The sequence below is a fragment of the Calypte anna genome, chromosome 2, assembly GCF_003957555.1.
Source record: "Calypte anna isolate BGI_N300 chromosome 2, bCalAnn1_v1.p, whole genome shotgun sequence".
Taxonomy (NCBI): Eukaryota; Metazoa; Chordata; class Aves; order Apodiformes; family Trochilidae; genus Calypte; species Calypte anna.
Window position 1 is genome coordinate 107,633,302 of NC_044245.1, and position 18,302 is coordinate 107,651,603.

Below are 18,302 nucleotides of genomic sequence, written 5' to 3' on the forward strand. Positions count from 1 at the left end.
CCATAGGAGAGGTGCTCCAGCCTTCCTTATGATTTTCGTGGCCCTACTCTGGACTCACTACAGCAGAACCATATCCTTCTTGTATCGGGACTTTCAGAACTGAACACAGTACTCCAGGTGGGGTCTCACAAGAGGAGGGCAGAATCACCTCCCTCGACCAAAACAATACTCTAGGTTTATTTTATTTTAATGCTTTTTAACCTTAAAAAAAAAAAACAAAAACAAAAACCCACACAGCATTGCCTATGTCCCGGATACTACAAGACCTCAATCTTTGACCCCATTCTCTCGAAAAATGGCATTCCCTCGACCCCTTTCCCCGCACGGGGGACAGTGACCACCCGGTGGCTAGGAGGGTCGAGGCTCCGGGTCCAGACCGAACTCCCTCTTCCCTGCCGGGGCGGTGGCACTCGGCGCCCGGTGAGGGCCTCCCGCAGGCTGGGCCGGTTCGGCCCATCGGCGCCATGGGCTCGGGCCGCGGGGCAGCGATGGCGGGGGAGCAGCGGCGGCAACAGCATCAGCATCAGCCGTCCCCAGCCCCAGGGCAGCCTCCTGCCTCCTCCTTCGAGTGCTTCGTGTGCCTGGGGATGCTGCACCGCCCAGTGTGAACGCCCTGCGGACACGTCTAAGAGCCCGGGACCAGCGCTGAACCGCCGGAGACGCCGATGGCCCGGCCTCACCCACCCCAGCCCGGGGCTTTTTGCTTGCTCGGCCCCGGGATTTCTTCTGCCGGGGGAGATAAGCAGGAGGTCGGGGTGTGGGGTCTGGCAATGGGAGAGGTGTGGGGTGCGGGCACCAGACGGGAAGGGGAAAGGGCTGGGAAAAAAAGAAGAGGGAAAGGGAACAGGTCGGCTTTGAACTGACTTAATGTAACCATGTTTCATCAGCAGTTTGTATATAGGGAAGCGTGAAGTAGAAGTGTGGGATACGCGTGCCCCCGTAGACTGTGGGCCCAGAAAGCAACTCAGGAGTCAGCCCATTTAAAACCGAATTACCTTAAATTGTGTCTGTTTCTCTGCCGAGGGCAGAGAGAGAGGTTGTGACACCAGTGCTCAGCTTTTTTTTTCTTTTTCTACCTCCCTGTTAAATACCTAGAAATACGTCTAGATTCATCCCAGATCGATCTCTGCTTAAGGGCAGGCTATGCCAGAAAATCAGTTTTGGGATAGCTCTTTTAGGATAAGGCCAGTTATTCTGGGCCACTTACTTAAAAAAAAAATCTGTGCGTAAAGACTAGCTATTCCAGAGTTAGTGTGTGCTTCTGGCTCAGATTCCAAGTGAGTATTTCTAATAGTTGTTTTCATCCCAAATCTAATGTGAGCCATAGTTAAAGTATTGCCCCTAATCTGAATCTGGTCCACATGCAAGCATAACATAAAAATCTTGTCTAGGATCAGCACAGAACCATGTATACTGGTGTAAAATGCAAGAGCAAACAACAACCACTTTGTAGTGACTCCATTTACAAATAAATGTGGCACCTGGCACAGGCATCTTTCTGGTGATAACAGCAGCTTGAAGTATGGCTTAAGCCAGTCTTTATTAATAATTTTTGAAAAAAATACAGAAAAAATTAAGAAAGGATAAAAGACTTTCTAACATGTTTCTGTGCCTCTTCTTCATTTCCAGGTCTACTTTTTCATCTCAGAAACCACAGGGAACCTAAACCCCTTTCCTAACAACCAGCTAGGCCTTTTCTACTATTTGCCTAGTGAGGCTTGTTTTTATTATTTACTCCAGGTTACAGATCATGGAAAATTATGTGCCTTTCAGGTGAGACTTAAACATATATATGTCTAAAAGTGAAACTGTTTGCAGTACTCTCAGTATATTCTAGAACTAATACATTACTTTTGTTGAAGGTGAGAAGTGTTATGCAGCCTCTAACTAGAGACTTGAGGCAATTCTTTGGAAGCTAAACAGAAGAGGAAATAAAAGCAGGGCTTTAACAGTGTTCCTGGTACATATCCTGAGATGCTTATGTTTTATTTCATCTACCTACAGTGTTTTAAGTTTGGCTTATTTGTTTGTTTTACCTGTTTAGGTACCAACTGGGCAATTAAAGCAGAGTAATAAATTGAGTTAAGGTTTTTGTTGTTGAACCTAAAATTACTGAATGTTGGAGACTTTTTGGAAGAAAATGGACATGTGAGCAATCCTGACTATTTAGCTCTAACCAGAGTGAGCTGAGGGCCTTGAGGCCAGCTGCAAGGTTACTGAAAGATCAGCTACGGGCAAAAGATAAGGGAGCTGGCAGTAGAAAAGAATAATAACAGCCTGGGAAATCATCTCATAGACAACACATAAAGAGTTGTATTTAACCCATTAGATAGTGCACTGTGGCATATGAAAAATGTGTTGTATCAATCAACAATATGCTTGTATTATGTTATCAGCCTGACTGTGTATAAAAGGGCTACTGCTGCTCCCAATAAACGGCAATACTTCGATTACATTAATCTGCCTGTTGTCCACTGTTCTCCCGCAATGGCAAATTGTTTTTATACTCAACTGAGCAAAGTGATGACTTGTAGCAAATGACTATTTGAATATAATACATGAGTGTAGAAGTTCTTCATCAGTCCTTGCATCTCTAATATATATATATATATATATATATGAGAGGGCTGGAGCACCTTTCCGATGAAGACAGACACAGAGCTGGGGTTATTCAGTCTGGAGAGGAGAAGGCTCTGAGAAGACCTTATTGTAGCCTTCCAGTATCTGAAGGAGGCTACAAGAAAGCTGGTGAGGGACTTTTTAGGATGCCAGGTAGTGATAGGACACAGGGGAATGGATTCAAACCAGAGGAGGGCAGATTCAGGTTAGATGTTAGGAAGAAGTTCTTCACCATGAGGGTGGTCAGACACTGGCACAGGTTGCCCAGAGAGGTGGTGGAAGCCTCATCCCTGGAAGTTTTAAAGGCCAGGCTGGACAGGGCTCTGAGCAACCTGATCTGGTGGGAGGTGTCCCTGCCCATGGCAGGGGGGTTGGAACTAGATGATCTTAAAAGTCCCTTCCAACCCTGAAAATTCTATGATTCCATATTAAATTTTTTCCTGCTACTAACAGTTTTGTGAAGAGGGTGAACAAACTGGCAAATAGTAATCTGATTTTATATTTGTTACATTTGTTAAAAGGGGAGAGTTCTCAGACAGGGTGTGTGGTACAGTAGCTTGTACAGGGTTATTTATAGAAGACTTCTCTGTTCCTCAGAGAAACAAAGAAACCTTTTCAACCCTATCTAAAGTACAAGAATAATCTAAGTTAAAACCCGCCTGAGGGCAAACCGTGTGTAACAATTCAGAGATTATCTTTGGACAGGGAACGTGTTGGGTCTTGGCTGTACTCTCTTTGCACTTTGTGTAATTATTTATACTGCTGTGAAGTAACTGCAGAATACCAACTTACAGAGTTAGGCTTTGATTGTTTTTTACAAGGAAAGGGTTTTTTTCAAGGAGCTATATGTGAAGAAGCCTTCCACAGAAGAGATGACATCTGAAATCCTCCTATAGATCAATCATGGACTGTCAAGTATGTTAGAAATGCTGTTGCAGAGTGCATTGCCAAGTTGTTTTACGGTGGCTTGAGGAGGTTTTCCCCAGCTTCCAACCCCACTCCTCTGCTGAAGTTGCTATCTACATAACAGAACTGGTGGGGACAATGTGGACATAGAAGATCTGGTGCAAAGGTTGGGATTTTAGCAAGTGGAAAAGCAGCTGAATTTGCACTACAACACCAACCTGAGTGTTGGGGAAACAGTTCAGAAATATACAGGTTGTGAGCAATCCTGACTTACTTCAACTTAGGCTACATTGGGTTAATACTTATTGAGGCCTAGTTAGAGGCCTGAGAATAAGCTAATGGGAAAGAGATAACTAATTGGCAACAGGAGAGGAAAATAATTATGTGAGAAGATGGTTCCGTGAGAATGGTATGTTGATTGGAATACAAAGCCACCTGCCTGATAACATAATATAAATAAGACTTCTCTATATATAGTGGATGTGAGTTCTTAATAAACGATTTTCCTGCAATCATATTGATGCGTACATGGAATCCTTAAGCCTCTGCAGATTGTTTTCCCACACCTGAGTAGATGTGGCAGTTAAACACATGAATCCTTCTGGTTTGAGAGAGGAGACAGAAAGAAAGGTAGGTAACCTTCAACTGGGTGGCAGCACAGGAGGAAGGGAGTAGCAACATCCTAAATTGGTACAGCATGACCACCGGTACCAGCTGGTTTGACCACAGTGATTGAAGATTTCTTGAAGAAGGCTGGTGCCTGCCTTCTAAAAGCTATGGCATTTAAATCTCCAGGTAGAACTGGTAAAGCAGGTGTTGCTCCAGCTCCTTACTTGTTTCAGTGCCAAGCCAGCAGTTTATTCAAGTGAAATTTTGCATTCATACAGCTGGGGTTACATGCACAAGTTTGCTCCTGATGCTCCTGCAGCACTTTGCTCCTGATGTTTGCCTCTATCACAGGGCTGCGGTATTTAGCTGAGGATGCATTTGTGACACTGTAGAGCAGCAACACACAAAAAAAACCCCCAACAAAACCCCCCCAAACAACAACAACAAAAACACCAATAATTTTTGTGATCGCAGGTTCTGAAATAATGAACTGCAATCTTTGCCTGGACCATGGTGGGCAGATTGCTCACTTCTGCTCTGAGTCCTCACAGTCACCTACATTTCAGTGCCACCAGGAAGCTCAGCTTGTCTGTTTACAGTGCTCCTCAATGCAAATAGGGCTGCAAGAACAATACCTACAATAATCTTAACAATACATTGTAAGAAGAATAAATATCCTGCAATTTTACACCAGGGATGATTTGTTGCAAAAATTTCATTCTTTTTTTGTTACACTACCATATTTGAAGCATATTTGTGGGAGATTACATTTGTTCTCATTTCTTTCTATATGTAGATTCATAGAATCATAGAATTGGCTGGGTTGGAAGGGACCTCAGAGATCATCAAGTCCAACCCTTGATCCACTACTGCTGCAGTTACCAGCCCATGGCACTGAGTGCTACATCCAGTCTCTTTTTAAATATCTCCAGGGACGGAGAATCCACTACTTCCCTGGGCAGCCCATTCCAATGCCTGATCACTCTCTCCGTAAAGAAATTCTTTCTAATATCTAACCTAAACTTCCCTTGGCACAACTTAGGACCATGCCCTCTTGCCTTGCTGAGAGTTGCTTGGGAAAGGAGACCAACCCCCACCTGGCTACACCCTTCTTTCAGGGAGTTGTAGAGAGTGATGAGGTCTCCCCTGAGTTGCCTCTTCTTCAGGCTGAACACCCCCAGCTCCCTCAGCCTCTCCTCATAGGGTCTGTGCTTCTGTCATTTCTGTATTTCTGCAAGTTTAAAGAACAGTGCATGGACATGCCCCTGCTGCTGTGCTTACCTTCCTTCTGAGGGAATTCCAGCCACTGACATTGCCAAGACGATGGAGAGCACACACAGAAACTACACAGAATGTCAAACACAGGTTTGCAGCCTTGAACACTAACTACTAAATAATTACAGACATGTTTCCAGAGGTGTATCCATGCATGAGAACTAGCACCATTTAGACAGGGTGATGGAGGGCACCCTCAGTAAGTTTGCAGATGATGCCAAGTTGGGCAGGAGTGTTGATTTGCTTGAGGGTAGAAAGGCTCTACTGACAGACCTGGATAGGCTGGATCAATGGACTGAGGTCAACTCTATGAGATTCAAAGAGGCCAAGTGTCAGATCACTTGGGTCACAACCATTGAACACTACAGCCTTGGGGAGGAGGTGCTGGAAAAGCTGCCCAGAGGAAAGGGAGAAAAGGGGGCTGAGGGGAAGGAAACCTTTTCTCTCACTAAAACTACCTGAAAGGGTGCTGTAGTAAGGTGGGTGTCAGTCTCTTCTCCCAGGAAACAATTGATAAAATGAAGAGTAGAAGGGCTCAGATTGAATGAGGGGAGGTTTACATTGGATATTAGAATTCTAAAAAAAAAAAAACAAACCAAAACAAAACTTCATGGAAAGGGTTATCAAACAGGCTGCCCACAGGGATGGTTGAGTCTGGATGGATGGAGGTAGCTAAATGACGTAGATGTGGTGTTTAGGGAGATAGTTTAGCACCAGGCTAGCCAGAATTAAGGTAGGACCTTTAGGATCTTTTCCCACCAGAATGACTCAGTGATTCTTGCCTTCCTACCTTGGTTTTGGCTAGAAAAAGGACAAACCACTTTTTTTTTAATATATACTAAGGCTGCCTAATTGTAAAAATCCTGTTCACAATTGCATCTGTCAATATACAGGACAAAGATATAAAATGCTGTGATTTTTTTTCTTTATAAATACCCCTCGCCTGCCCCTTTGGTGAAGCTACCTAAACTGAGCCTTTTTCCTTTAATTTAAATCAGACCTTTGAAATATCACTTACATGAAAACAAAGCTTAAATGCTGCTGTTTGAACAGGAAAAACGTTAATTTTGTTTTATTAAAACAAGGTGAAGAGCAAAAGTTTAACAGGACTTTGTGGTGGAGGAGAGGGCATGTACAAATAGGTAAAAGTTAATCAATATTGAATTTATATCTGTTAACCTCAAATTTCAAATAAACCCAAGTATCTTCTTCTCTGTTGGTGAATATTTAAATATTTACTCTGTACCTTTTGTAGAGTAACAAGGCAACCAGGTACCTCTAATTGCCAAGGAGTGGGTGTGAGCTCGTATCAAGTCCACCTGGGCCCGGTTAGGGCAGGCCCCCTACTGAGCATGAGCAGGACCAGGGGGCCAATAAAAGGTGAGGCTCACACCTACAGAGCAGCTCATTCTTGGGCTAGGCAACAGAGAGGTCAGTAGCTCTTTGAGCCACAGGACTGATCTAGGCTAGTTCCACTCTGAGCTATAGACTTAGAGCACCGCTCCCAAGTCTCTATTATGGCACTTGGGTAGACATTGAAGCGCCGATCCCTAAGAAAGGTTCGTCTCGCTACACCTTTTCCAGTCTAATTAGCACTCTTCAGTCTTGCTCTCCCCTCATAATTTTGTATTTGTGTTGTTTTGTGGAAGGAGATTGTATGGCTTAAATGTGACTCCCCCCCTTTTTTTTGTTGAATTTTCCTGATTCCCTTCTAGCTTTGTAACTTCTGTTTTACCAAATGCAAAACAACACCCTTAAATATTTCTTGTCTGGCCATATAAAATATCATAAAATGTAAGCCAGCAAGTAAATGTGTGAACTTTCAAAAGGCTATTTGCAGTCTTGTGAGGAATTACAGGAACAGAAGAAAAGCAGCAGAACTGTTTACTTATTGTTAACACTACAGCTTCTTTATCTTTTTGAGTTTTTTTTTTCTCATGGATTTTATATCTGGGAAAGATGTCCTTTAAGTCTAACAGTGAGGTACATGAACTGCAACACCTTGTTATTAACAGTAGCTAAATAATGATTTCATTTTTAAAAAAAATTGGGCTTTGCAAAAGAAACCTGATTGTAACAGAGCTGGGCTTCTCAGTACTTGGTAAAGGTTAAGCACAGCCTTTTGCTTTTCAGCGGCAGAGCATAAGAAGTGACCTGGATATGGGTGTCTGCAGGGGTTTATGATCTTTCTTACAGTTGAAGAAAGGATTTGCTGTATTTCTTGCATAAAGCCAACAATGAGTCCACTAAGGGATGCTGGAAAGGAGAGTGCATTTAGTGCATTTTAAAGGCGAGACACCTTTGTATATTTTTATTGCTGTTTGGCAGACTACCCTTGGCAAAGTCTCTTGTGGTGTCTCAGTCACACCAGTGCATGGATTGCTATGTTGGTATAAACCCAATTTCATTTGCAATTATGGCTCGGGGAGTGGAAGTCACAATTAAGTGGCTGAGGGATGGGTACATTTCAGTTTGCTGCATCTGCAGTCAGGATGATCATGGAACTAATATCTGGGACAGGGTTGTTTTAAATTTCTTTACCAAGGCTCATTGAAACTGGTTATCAATGTTTAAAGGTTAAGCATATGGAATAACCTATAAGAAACATTGTCTCTGCACTGTTTCTGTGCAAATATTATTTTAATACCTCAACATGGTGACTCTTTATCATTTCATATCATTCCCCATCATAGAAAGTACATCAGGAAAATACCTCTGCTTCCCTAGTTTTGTTATTTAGAGGTTCTGAGCTAAAGGAAATAGCATTAGCAGCAGCAATATGAAACGGAAATCTTTTCCTTAATGAATCTGTAAAATGTTTTGCTGATGACTTCAGTGTTGTCAGAATCCAGCCCTCAAGCAGTAAATTATTTTTAATAGGGTTGGTCTAGATTTTCACTATTAAAAAAAGAGCAAGAAGTGAACTGGATGAGGGTCCTCCTCAGGCTAGAAATTTTTCTCTTTTGTCACTTGAATTTCATTCCAAATTATTAAGGGCCAATGTAAAGAACAAATACAATTACCAAAAATTAATAGTTTTTCCACTCTAAATGGCTTTACTCTCATAAGATGAATTTTATTATTACAAAATGTATTAGAGACACTGAACCAGTAACATAATATTTGAGTGTCTGAGCCAGTAGTAGCAGGAGATGTGTATCCTTCCCAAGGTGTAGTCACAGTGTTGTAATAAGGTTTAAACTAGAAAATACTCAGAATGATGTATTAGCATGAATGTGTCATGGTATAAAACATAACAAGCTGCTTCTTCTCATTACTTAGGTATGTCTGAGTGAAATGAGAGCTCATTTAAGAACTTGTGAAAAATATGTAGAAAAATATGGACCTCTACAGGAGCTGGGTGATGCAGGAAAAAGGTAGACCTTAGTGATGATGACATTGCAAAACTACTTTTGAACTTGTTATCCCAACATAGTGAAGTCTAACTAGTACAAGGATTCTCAGATTTTGGGTTTTTTAATTGGAACTTCTGTTTTACAGAATTAATCATGAACCCTTTACTAGTATTTTAAAATCATGATACTCAAATAGTACTTGAAATTGATGCCTTTTTTTTGGTTATCACTTTAAAATAGTACATTTTACCTGTAATTAGTTTTATTTTGATAGAATTTAGTGCCATGTTTTATAGCAACAGTATTTTGCCAATTCAGCAGGTTTTTTATTTTTTTCTTGGGGAATAATTATGTTTGCTTTCAAATAGAACTCCTCAAAAATGTTGGTTATTTCCAGAATGAATAAGACTAATTACAATCTACATTTAATTGGCTGTCATTTATGTCCATAAGTAGGACATAGAGCCCCTTAGTGTGTCCAGAAGAGAATCACAAAAATGATAAGAGGGCTGGAGCACCTCCCATATGAAGACAGGATGAGGAAGTTGGACATGTTCAGCCTGGAGGAGGGTCCGAGGTGACCTTATAGAGGCTTTCTAATATCTGAAGAGGGACTTCAAGAAAGCTGGGGTAGGAATTCTTGCATGGGTGTGTAGCAATAGGATAAGGGGCAATGGTTTAAAACTTGAAGAGGGGATATTTGGGATAGATATTAGATAGAAGGAAAAAAATATTTCCTGGGCGGGTGGTGAGATGCTGGAACAGGTTGTCCAGGAAGCTGTGGATGTCTCCTCTCTGGAAGTGTTCATGGCCAGGTTGGATGGGGCCACCTGAAGTGTTGGACTTTCTAGTGGGAGGTGTCCCTGCCCATGCAGGAGGGTTGGAACCAGATGATCTTTAAGGTTCCTTCCAATCCAAACCATTCTGTGATTCTATGATTTAATACTTTGCTTTTCAGAGGTAGATTTGAAGTAAGAAGACTAACAGCTTTTCTTATTTATATAATTATAGTGTATATACAGAATATATATTTTTACAGAATGTATGTGTATCAGATGTGAAAAGTTCACATTCTTTGACCTGTTCATTCTCTTTCATGTCAGGACCTGTTACAGTAATCACTTGGGTGTATAGCAATTCTAGAATAACTGAGGTCTTAAAATTCAATGGCCTTTAGTTTTGTCTATTAATGAATAGGAATAGTTTTCTTACCATTATTAGAGTGATTTTTTGGTATATGTAATTTGAAGTCCCTATCTGCTTCTTGAATTCTTAAATGACCTATTATTCAGGTTGCTTGCTCAGAAGACTTGTCTCCCTCTCAGTTACTGTTCTTTTGATGCTCAAAAAACTCAAACATCAATTCACAGATATTTGAAAATAGAAATAACCTGAAAATAGCATTTCCACTGTGCAAAAAGACAATACTCTGTACTGAAAACTAAGTAGCAATACTCTCTGAGAAAGTGTCAGTAGTAAACGATGGCTCCTGAGAATTGGTAGTTTGGTCACACGTGCTCCAAGTGTATCACAGCAATTAAATAATGCTTTTATCAAGTATCTGTAGTTGTAGCATTCAGTATTTTCATCCATTCATCTCCAAGGTCACATTTATCTTAAAGAGTGCTTCTCTGGATCAATAACCTGAAATTCTGGCACAGTTCTGTGCAGTGTTTGCAGTGTCCATTAGCAAGGTTGACCTTTTGTCAGAACAACATACATCATACTCAGGTACATGTCATATGCCCGTGCTGTGGTTTAGCTATGGCAAAATAAGCTTCTAACAATATCTGACCAAAGAAATCTAAATACTACTTTTATTGCTTGTAGCACTAAGAAAATATCAGTTCTATCTGCAGCCAATAACAATACACTATCTCTTATCCTCAGATATTCCTGTCCTTTTTGCCAGTATGAAGTAAATGAGGATGAGCTAATGGACCATTGTCTCACCATAGATCAGAAAGGAGAGCAGTGGTAATGTGCATTAGTATATATTTTACTGAATACACATTAAAGTGATTAATTCTAGCAAGCATTACTCATAGCAGAAAATCAGTAAAGATAAAATATTTTAATTGTTTAATGGGTTTTGACAGTAGAGGAAAAACTTAGCTATAGTCATTCCTTTTTCCCCTCTCTCACAGACAAGTGTTCAGAATGTAATACTTAATATGTCGCCACTACTATTATTGTGAGTGCACTATTATTGTAGGAGCACTGGAAATGGTGTAGGAAGTCTTACAACTGATACAGCATGCAGTTATTTACAGCCAAGAGAATGAGCATTGTTAGGTTCAGTGACTTGTCTGCTTTTAAATTCTGTGTGTGTTATTTCTACTGCCCTGACTCAGATGCATGTACAACATCTGCTGTGTAATCCAGTCTGGGGACTGAGGTTATAATTTGAGACCTTCTTATGGGGCCTCATATAGGACAGTGGGGCTTCATAATTTTTTTTTAAATTATCTTCACATTACTGGCTTCATTCTGAAGGTCCACAGAGGATGCAAGTCCTTCTGTGACCCTGTTTGTAGGACTGAGGTCCATAGGCTGCAGACTTGGATCTCGATGAGTGTCTTTACTTCCCTGATCATTATTTGCCAAGGCACTTTGGACTCCAATTCTCACGTCTCACAGAGGTATTTTAGAGAGGTTACAGACTGAAGGAGCTGTAGGCAAATCAACCAACACCCCTGTTTCTGCAGCGGGTGAGATGGGGGAAACCCACTCCATTTCCTTCTGTTTTGCAGGTCAGTTTTCACTGCTTTAACCACAATCATTTCATTAAATTATCCTGGACCCAGAGCTCTTGAGTGCATTAAAGGAAGCATTAATTCATGAGTGTATAGTGTATCCACCTTTGTTTGAGATAATGCTTTAATGTGTAAGATTTTACCAGATTTTGTGGGTTTAGGATTAGACTCTGTTTACTTTGGTCAGATGAAATAATTGTCAGTAATTTTTATCACACTTGTCAGTCTATAAGTTTTAATTTTCTATAAGTTTAAATTTTTTCACTTAGTGCAAATTCAAACATGGTTGTTTTGTGTAGCTGTAGGGGAGAATTAAGCCTTAAAACTAAGAAAATTATAAAATCTTTTGCTCAATTCAGAGTTGCATATTCAAGCTTATCCTGAAAGACTCATGAGTAATATGGATTATACTGCCTCTGTTGTATACTTCTTTGAAAATTAATGTAAAAAAAACATTATTCAGAACTATTCTTGCCTACAAATAATGTAAAAATTATAAGCAAGGAAATGAAAATGAGATCTCTTAAAACATACAGGTTTAATAAACTGCTTTTACTCAGTGTATAAACTGTAGACACCATATCATTAATACAAAGCAAAGAGAGGGAACATGCTGAGCAATGCACTTTGTTGTTTGCTACTGACACTCTGACTCTTCCCTTTAATTCTGAAATACTTTTGGAGTAACTGTTTCAGGATTTCAGTGAAAAAGCCAGCATTGTTTAGCATAGCTATTTCAACTTTTTTATTTCAAACTTGGAATAAACATGAGACTTGGACTTCTAGTTTAAAAAAGGCAACTTAAAAAAGTTTTTGTGTTTTGTAGCATGATGTTCATAAACACAACATGTCATAAAGCTGTTTTGACTATAGAAGTTATATATTCATACAGGATATTCCCACATGGTGTATTTCATGGTAATCATTCTTTTAGCACATGAAGTGTTCTTATGATACTGCTTGAAGAAATACAACTGCAACTTTTGTATTACAGAGAACCCAGAGGAAGTAGCTCAGCTTATCTTTTGATGAAGTGTCTTAGGCACTTCTGTTTTAAGCACACAGATGAATTGTTATTGATTACCAGAGATATCCTGTATGTTTCTTCCTGCTTTATGAACCAAACAGTGGCTATGGATGATAAACAAATGGATTAATTTTTATTACTTAATTTGAATGCTAAACAAATTGATACATGGACTGTTTGAATGATAAGCAAATTTTGTTTTGGATAAAACAAATGCTTTTACATGACTGTCCTCTTGTAGCAGGAGGGAATGTATTAACCACTAGATCTATATAGGAGGACAGTCCTTGGAATGTCTGCAGACAGAAAATACACAGAAAGGATTAGCATAATTGACAGCTGATCTGGAAGTGCCCCATGCCTAGCAGTATTTGTCTTGCTCAGAGAATGCTGATTGGCCATTACACATCCACTTATATCACATTTTTGTTTTTAAACACTGATAATATTTCTTTTGCAAGACCTGCAAGATGAAAATCGAGTATTTCCTTCCATTTATTTATAGTATTGTCCAATTTTTGTTTAACCCCTGGGAGAAAACCCAGCTATATCAGCAGAAATTTTATAAGGCATCTTCAACTCAGACATCCACTCCATTATGAAGACGACATAGTGAGTAATGGTATTTGCAAACTACTGGACTTGATTTCTTTGTGTGTGTCTTCTTCCATGCCTTTTATAATATAGAGGTCATGAACAGAGCATGTACCTGCACCACAGAGTCAAAAAGCACAGCAGATGTGTACAGATCCAGCATAATCTGATACTTAGAGGTCCAAGCTTATGGATTCTGTCCTCAGTTCTGTTGTTGTTTAATGGTATTACACATCTGAGTCATGGTCATAAATGACTTGGAGATCCTCACATGAAAACTGATGTACTTTGAATGGAAGTTGCTTAGGGTAGATTTAGGTTAGACATTAGGAAGAAATTCTTTGGTGTGAGGGTAGTGAGACACTGGCACAGGTTGCCCAGATAAATTGTGGCTGCCCCTTCCCTGGAAATGTTCAAGCCCAGGCTGGATGAGGCTTTGAGCAACCTGTTCTAGTAGGAGGTGTCTCTGCCCACAGCAGGGGTTTGGAACTAGATGATCTTTAAGGTTCTTTTCAACTCAAAACAATCCATGATTTAATAACCCATTCTTATTCTGTAAGGACCTAAGAAGCTGCATTTCTGCAAGGTCCTGCAGCTATTTGCTGTCTGAGCTGTGAAATGGAAAATGAAACATGAGCATTATCATGCTATTAGAATTTCTCAAGAATATCAGTTAGTGCTTTCCTATATTTATGTTTGATGTTCATCCAGACAAAATCACAGAAAGATATAACACTTTTTAATGGGGCAAAAGCACTTAAGAAAATGTACAAATGGAGGGCAGCTTTTTTTGCTGCAAAAAAGCAATCTTAATTTTAACCTATAGTTCATGCACATGTTGGGATCAGACCTATGTATGATAGCATTTTAATGACAGCTCACACATAGAAAGCTTCATAAAGTATAGGTAAGACTTGAGTATTTATTTCTATACACACTAATATGCATAACCAAATTGGACTCTTTAACAAATAGCATTAGCATTGTTAGGTTTTGCTTAATCACTGAATTTGTCTGTTTCTGCGTTTGACTTTCTCATCTATTTCAAGTTTGATAATGACTTATCTTGCTTTATGTTACAGTGTTTACCATTGAAGAGTAGAAAGTTAGGTAGTAAACTTTACACATGGATGCTAACCCACTGAAAACAGTATTTTGTTAACTGCAGTATTTTATCTGCAGTCAAATTTAAATCAACTAATACATTAATTACTACCTTGACAGTCAATAACTTTTTTTTTTCAGGACATAAACACTGTTGGAGAAGTTCTTGTTGAAAGAGTTCTTGATGGGTCATTCTCAGCATACGTGCATATGAGTCATCCAAACTGAGCATAAGAACTCCTGGAAAAGAGTGGGAGAATGTGTTCTTTCATGATTAAAATTTAGCAATTAGTGGAGTGTTAGAAGCTTCTGTGGACCTAAAAATGGTGGGTTGTTTGTTTTGGTTTTTTTTCTTAAGCATTGTTTTGTTTTAAAATTTTTTAAAATTAATTTTGCTTCCTAAAAATGCCTTTTTTTTTTTTTAATGGATAAAATAAAATACTGCCAGTTTCTCTTTCTAAAACACAACAGTACTTAACTCACTGCTAATCCAGTATACAGAAACACTGGCTTTGACAGCAGCTCTTCCTATTTGTTTACAGCTCTGTTCCAGGAGCAGGCCAGTCTTTTATACACTGATGATGACAACACTGTGCTGGATGGAAATTACAACAGCTTTTCAGATGCTAAAGGGCCAAACAAATTGGAACAAACCCCACCTTGAAGCAATACCAGGCATACTACCTACTGTCGAGGACACTATTACTTGACCCCATAAGACTGCACATAAATTTCCATTTACACTGCAAGATGAGATTCAAAATTAGCAAAGTGAGTGACAGACATATTGCAAGGTCTACAAAATGTGAATATTATGTTAATAATAAAAAAGTAGAAACCTGTTCAAGAGAGTGACAGCACTGTTTAACTAACCCTTATTCTTACTATGTGAGTTTTAAAAAATACATATTTTTTTACAAATGCTGGATAATATGGTAACTTTCAAAGATTCAGATGATCTATAAGAAATTCAAATTCATATTCATGCATTAAAGGATGTACAGTGATCAAAGCAGCTTTAGTCGCATGGTAACATGTTAACAAGGAAACTCACAATAGACTTATGGTCTTGACTATTTTTTCTTGGAATCTGCAAGGGGCTCCTTTTTGGGAAGAGAAAGATGCAGTGTTTCATGTGCCTGGGAAAGCTGCATTCCTTTCTCTCTTTGAGAACTGTTCTTCAGAATAAAAACTCCTCAGTCATGTACAGTGCTACTCCAAAGGCTGAAAATTGTGAAAATATTTGAGACACTGAAAAAAAATATAATCTGATCTGCCAGAGAAAAGTAGCCAAAACTGTAAGGAAATTAATAAAAAAATATGTAAACAGCTTTTTATTTGTATGAAATAGGCTGCTGCTGTAGGAGTGTTGTCCTTACCTTTGTCTGTGGCTGCAAGTGCTCTTTGTCAGTAGTGATACAGATGCACCTGGCAAGAGTGGAAGATGTCCTTCCTCTTTCTCATGCCATCTTCTGATCCCCCAGCATTTACACAGATCTTTATCTTTCCCTTTTCTTTTTCCTTTCTGCTCAGTGTCCATATCTGACCACTCCCACAGAACAAATCCCTTTTTCATATTGACAAGGATATGTACTGTTCTTGCAGCCATGTAGTCAAAAAAACAATCAATATAGTTGTTCAAAAAGTATTTGTACAAAGCTGTACAATAGCTGTGCAAAGAAAATATAAAATGTACCTCTTCACTGGCAGTTGCCCCCCGCAAACCTCAAAATTTTATGAGCAGTTCCACATGTTTTCACCACTGAGGTTTCATTTCACAAACATATTTTATCACGAGGAATAAAAAGCTGGCAGGACCATTGGTTTAATTTCACCTAAAAAATCTTATTTAGAATGCTTTCTGACATATAAATGTGTTTCATAAACTTCAGCTGCCTGATTTCTCTTTACATGTTCTCTGTGTCAATGGCAAAAAATATCCAAGATTTACAAAGCTAGTGCCATGCTATATATTGCTCTGTGGTGTGCTGGTTGTCATCTCCAAGGTCACAGCTTTATTAAAGGCTCAAGATTTACAATAACGGTACCAAAATCATGAATGCCTCCACACACACCTTCCTGTAGTTTACTTCCCTGAGGTCAGATGAGCAATTTCTCCCCCTGCCAAAAGCCTCTAATCAATAAATATTGCCCAACAAAGTTCAAAAGGGCCCATCATGTTCCTTTAGTAATAAATCCTCGCTTTTGTTTAACACCTGCCTTCAAAAGGACATAACCCCCTACCTGCAGTAATTAACTTCTCAGAAGCCTTATTTGGTGATTAAAAACTGCTCCCCTTTTACAGACTGAGGAAGCCAGGTATAAGGACATACTTTGTGGAAGGCATACAGGAAGACTGAAGAGTCTTGGAAGCCCACTTCTGCCAGCTTCTTGCATGCTGAGGCTGAAGACCATGCTGCCTCTTTGCCAGTGAGTAATGGAAGGTGCTTGTGTAGCATCTGAACTGAGGCTTCTGTAATTCTTCCTTTTAATGTACTGTCATGGCATGGATAGGGAATGCCTGAAGCTGGCTATACAGATGTGGAAAAGTCCTAATTGACACAAAACCCCACAAGAAGGGTTTTGCAGGGTATTTACCACTTCAGGTGTAGCTCTGTTTCTTCTTCTGGCTGTATTTACATGGTTAATGAAGTTACTGGCACCAACAGCTGCCACTATGCCAACTCTGATCTACTGGCCTGGCTTCCTTCTTAATTTCAGGAAAGAAAATAATTGGTTAATCACTTTCAGTAGTAGGGGGTTTTCTGCTGATGAACAGCTCAGCAGCCTCTACGAGCAGTGATGAGCACAGGGGAGCAGTAACCTCCTGAGCTAGTAGAGCCACAAGTTACAAGAGGGTATCTTGCTCCTCAAATCCCAGGCCTGTCCTCTCCTAGGAGATGTCTGCCCAGGAAGCTCTCCCTTTTCCAGCAGATTTTCTCCTGACCCGAAGTCTGGGCAGTAAATATCCCAGTCCAGGCAACTTAATTCTCACACTGGACTGACCCATCACTTCAGATCTGCTTGCTTCCATTCAGTGTTTCAGGTTCTGCTAGGACAGAGATAACTTTCTTTACCCCTGTATAGGGCACTGGTGAGGCCACACCATGAGTACTGTGTTCAGTTCTGTGCTCCTCACTACAGAAAGGACAGAGAGCTTCTTACTACAATGTGTCCAAAGAGGAGCAACAAAGCTCTTGAAAGGCTTGGAGCACAGGTCTTATGAGGAGCAGCTGAGGCACCTGGAGTGGTTTAGCCTGGAGGAGGCTGAGGAAAAACCTTAACCTTCTCTACAAGTAGAGGTTTTAATGAGGTGTGGATTGGTCTGTTCAGTGAAGTTAGAGGTGATAGGACAAGAGGTAATGCCCTTGTGCCAGGTGAGGTTTAGATTGGATGTTAGAAAGAATTTATTCACTGAAAGGGTTATTGGAACAGTCTGCCCAGGGCAGTCACCATCCCTGGAGGTATTTAAGAGTTGTATATGCATAGATCGTGGGGATATGGCTTAGTTAAGATCTTGTCAGTGTAAGGTTAATGGTTGGACTCAATTGTCAGGAAGAGTGCAATGGACAACACGCAGATTAATGTAATCCAAGCCTTGCTGTTTATTGAGAGCAGCAGTAGCCCTTTTATACACAGTCAGGCTGATAACATAAGCATATTGCTGATTGGTAGAACACATTCTTCATATGCCACAGTGCACTATCTGATGGGTTAAATACAACTGTTTATGTGTTGTCTATGTGATGCTTTCCCATCCTGTTATTTTTCTTTTCTCCTGCCAACTCCCTTATCTTTTGCCCATAGCTGATCTTTTAATGACCTTGCAGCTGGGCCCCAAGGCCCTTAGCTCACTCTGGCTAAAGCTAAATAGTCAGAATTGCTCACATGTCCATTTTCTTCCAAAAACTCTCTCAACACTCAATGATTCTGAAGGCCTTTTTCATATTTCTATGATTCCATGATTCCGTAATATGTAGTATGGGGCTGTATTTCGAATTTGTGCTGGAAACAGTGTTGATAATTCAGGGATGTTTTTGTTACTGTTGAGCAGTA

At 39.9% G+C, this 18,302-nt stretch overlaps 1 protein-coding gene across 1 annotated transcript; it reads left to right on the forward strand.

Annotated features, from left to right (window-relative positions):
• Positions 1 to 488: 488 nt before the first annotated feature.
• RNF125 (ring finger protein 125) lies at positions 489 to 16,680 on the forward strand. Its single transcript, XM_030444685.1, is given in 6 exon segments — positions 489 to 623; positions 5,338 to 5,499; positions 8,692 to 8,786; positions 10,656 to 10,711; positions 10,714 to 10,742; positions 16,552 to 16,680. Coding segments are annotated over 6 exon segments (606 nt in total).
• The last annotated feature ends 1,622 nt before the right edge of the window (positions 16,681 to 18,302 follow it).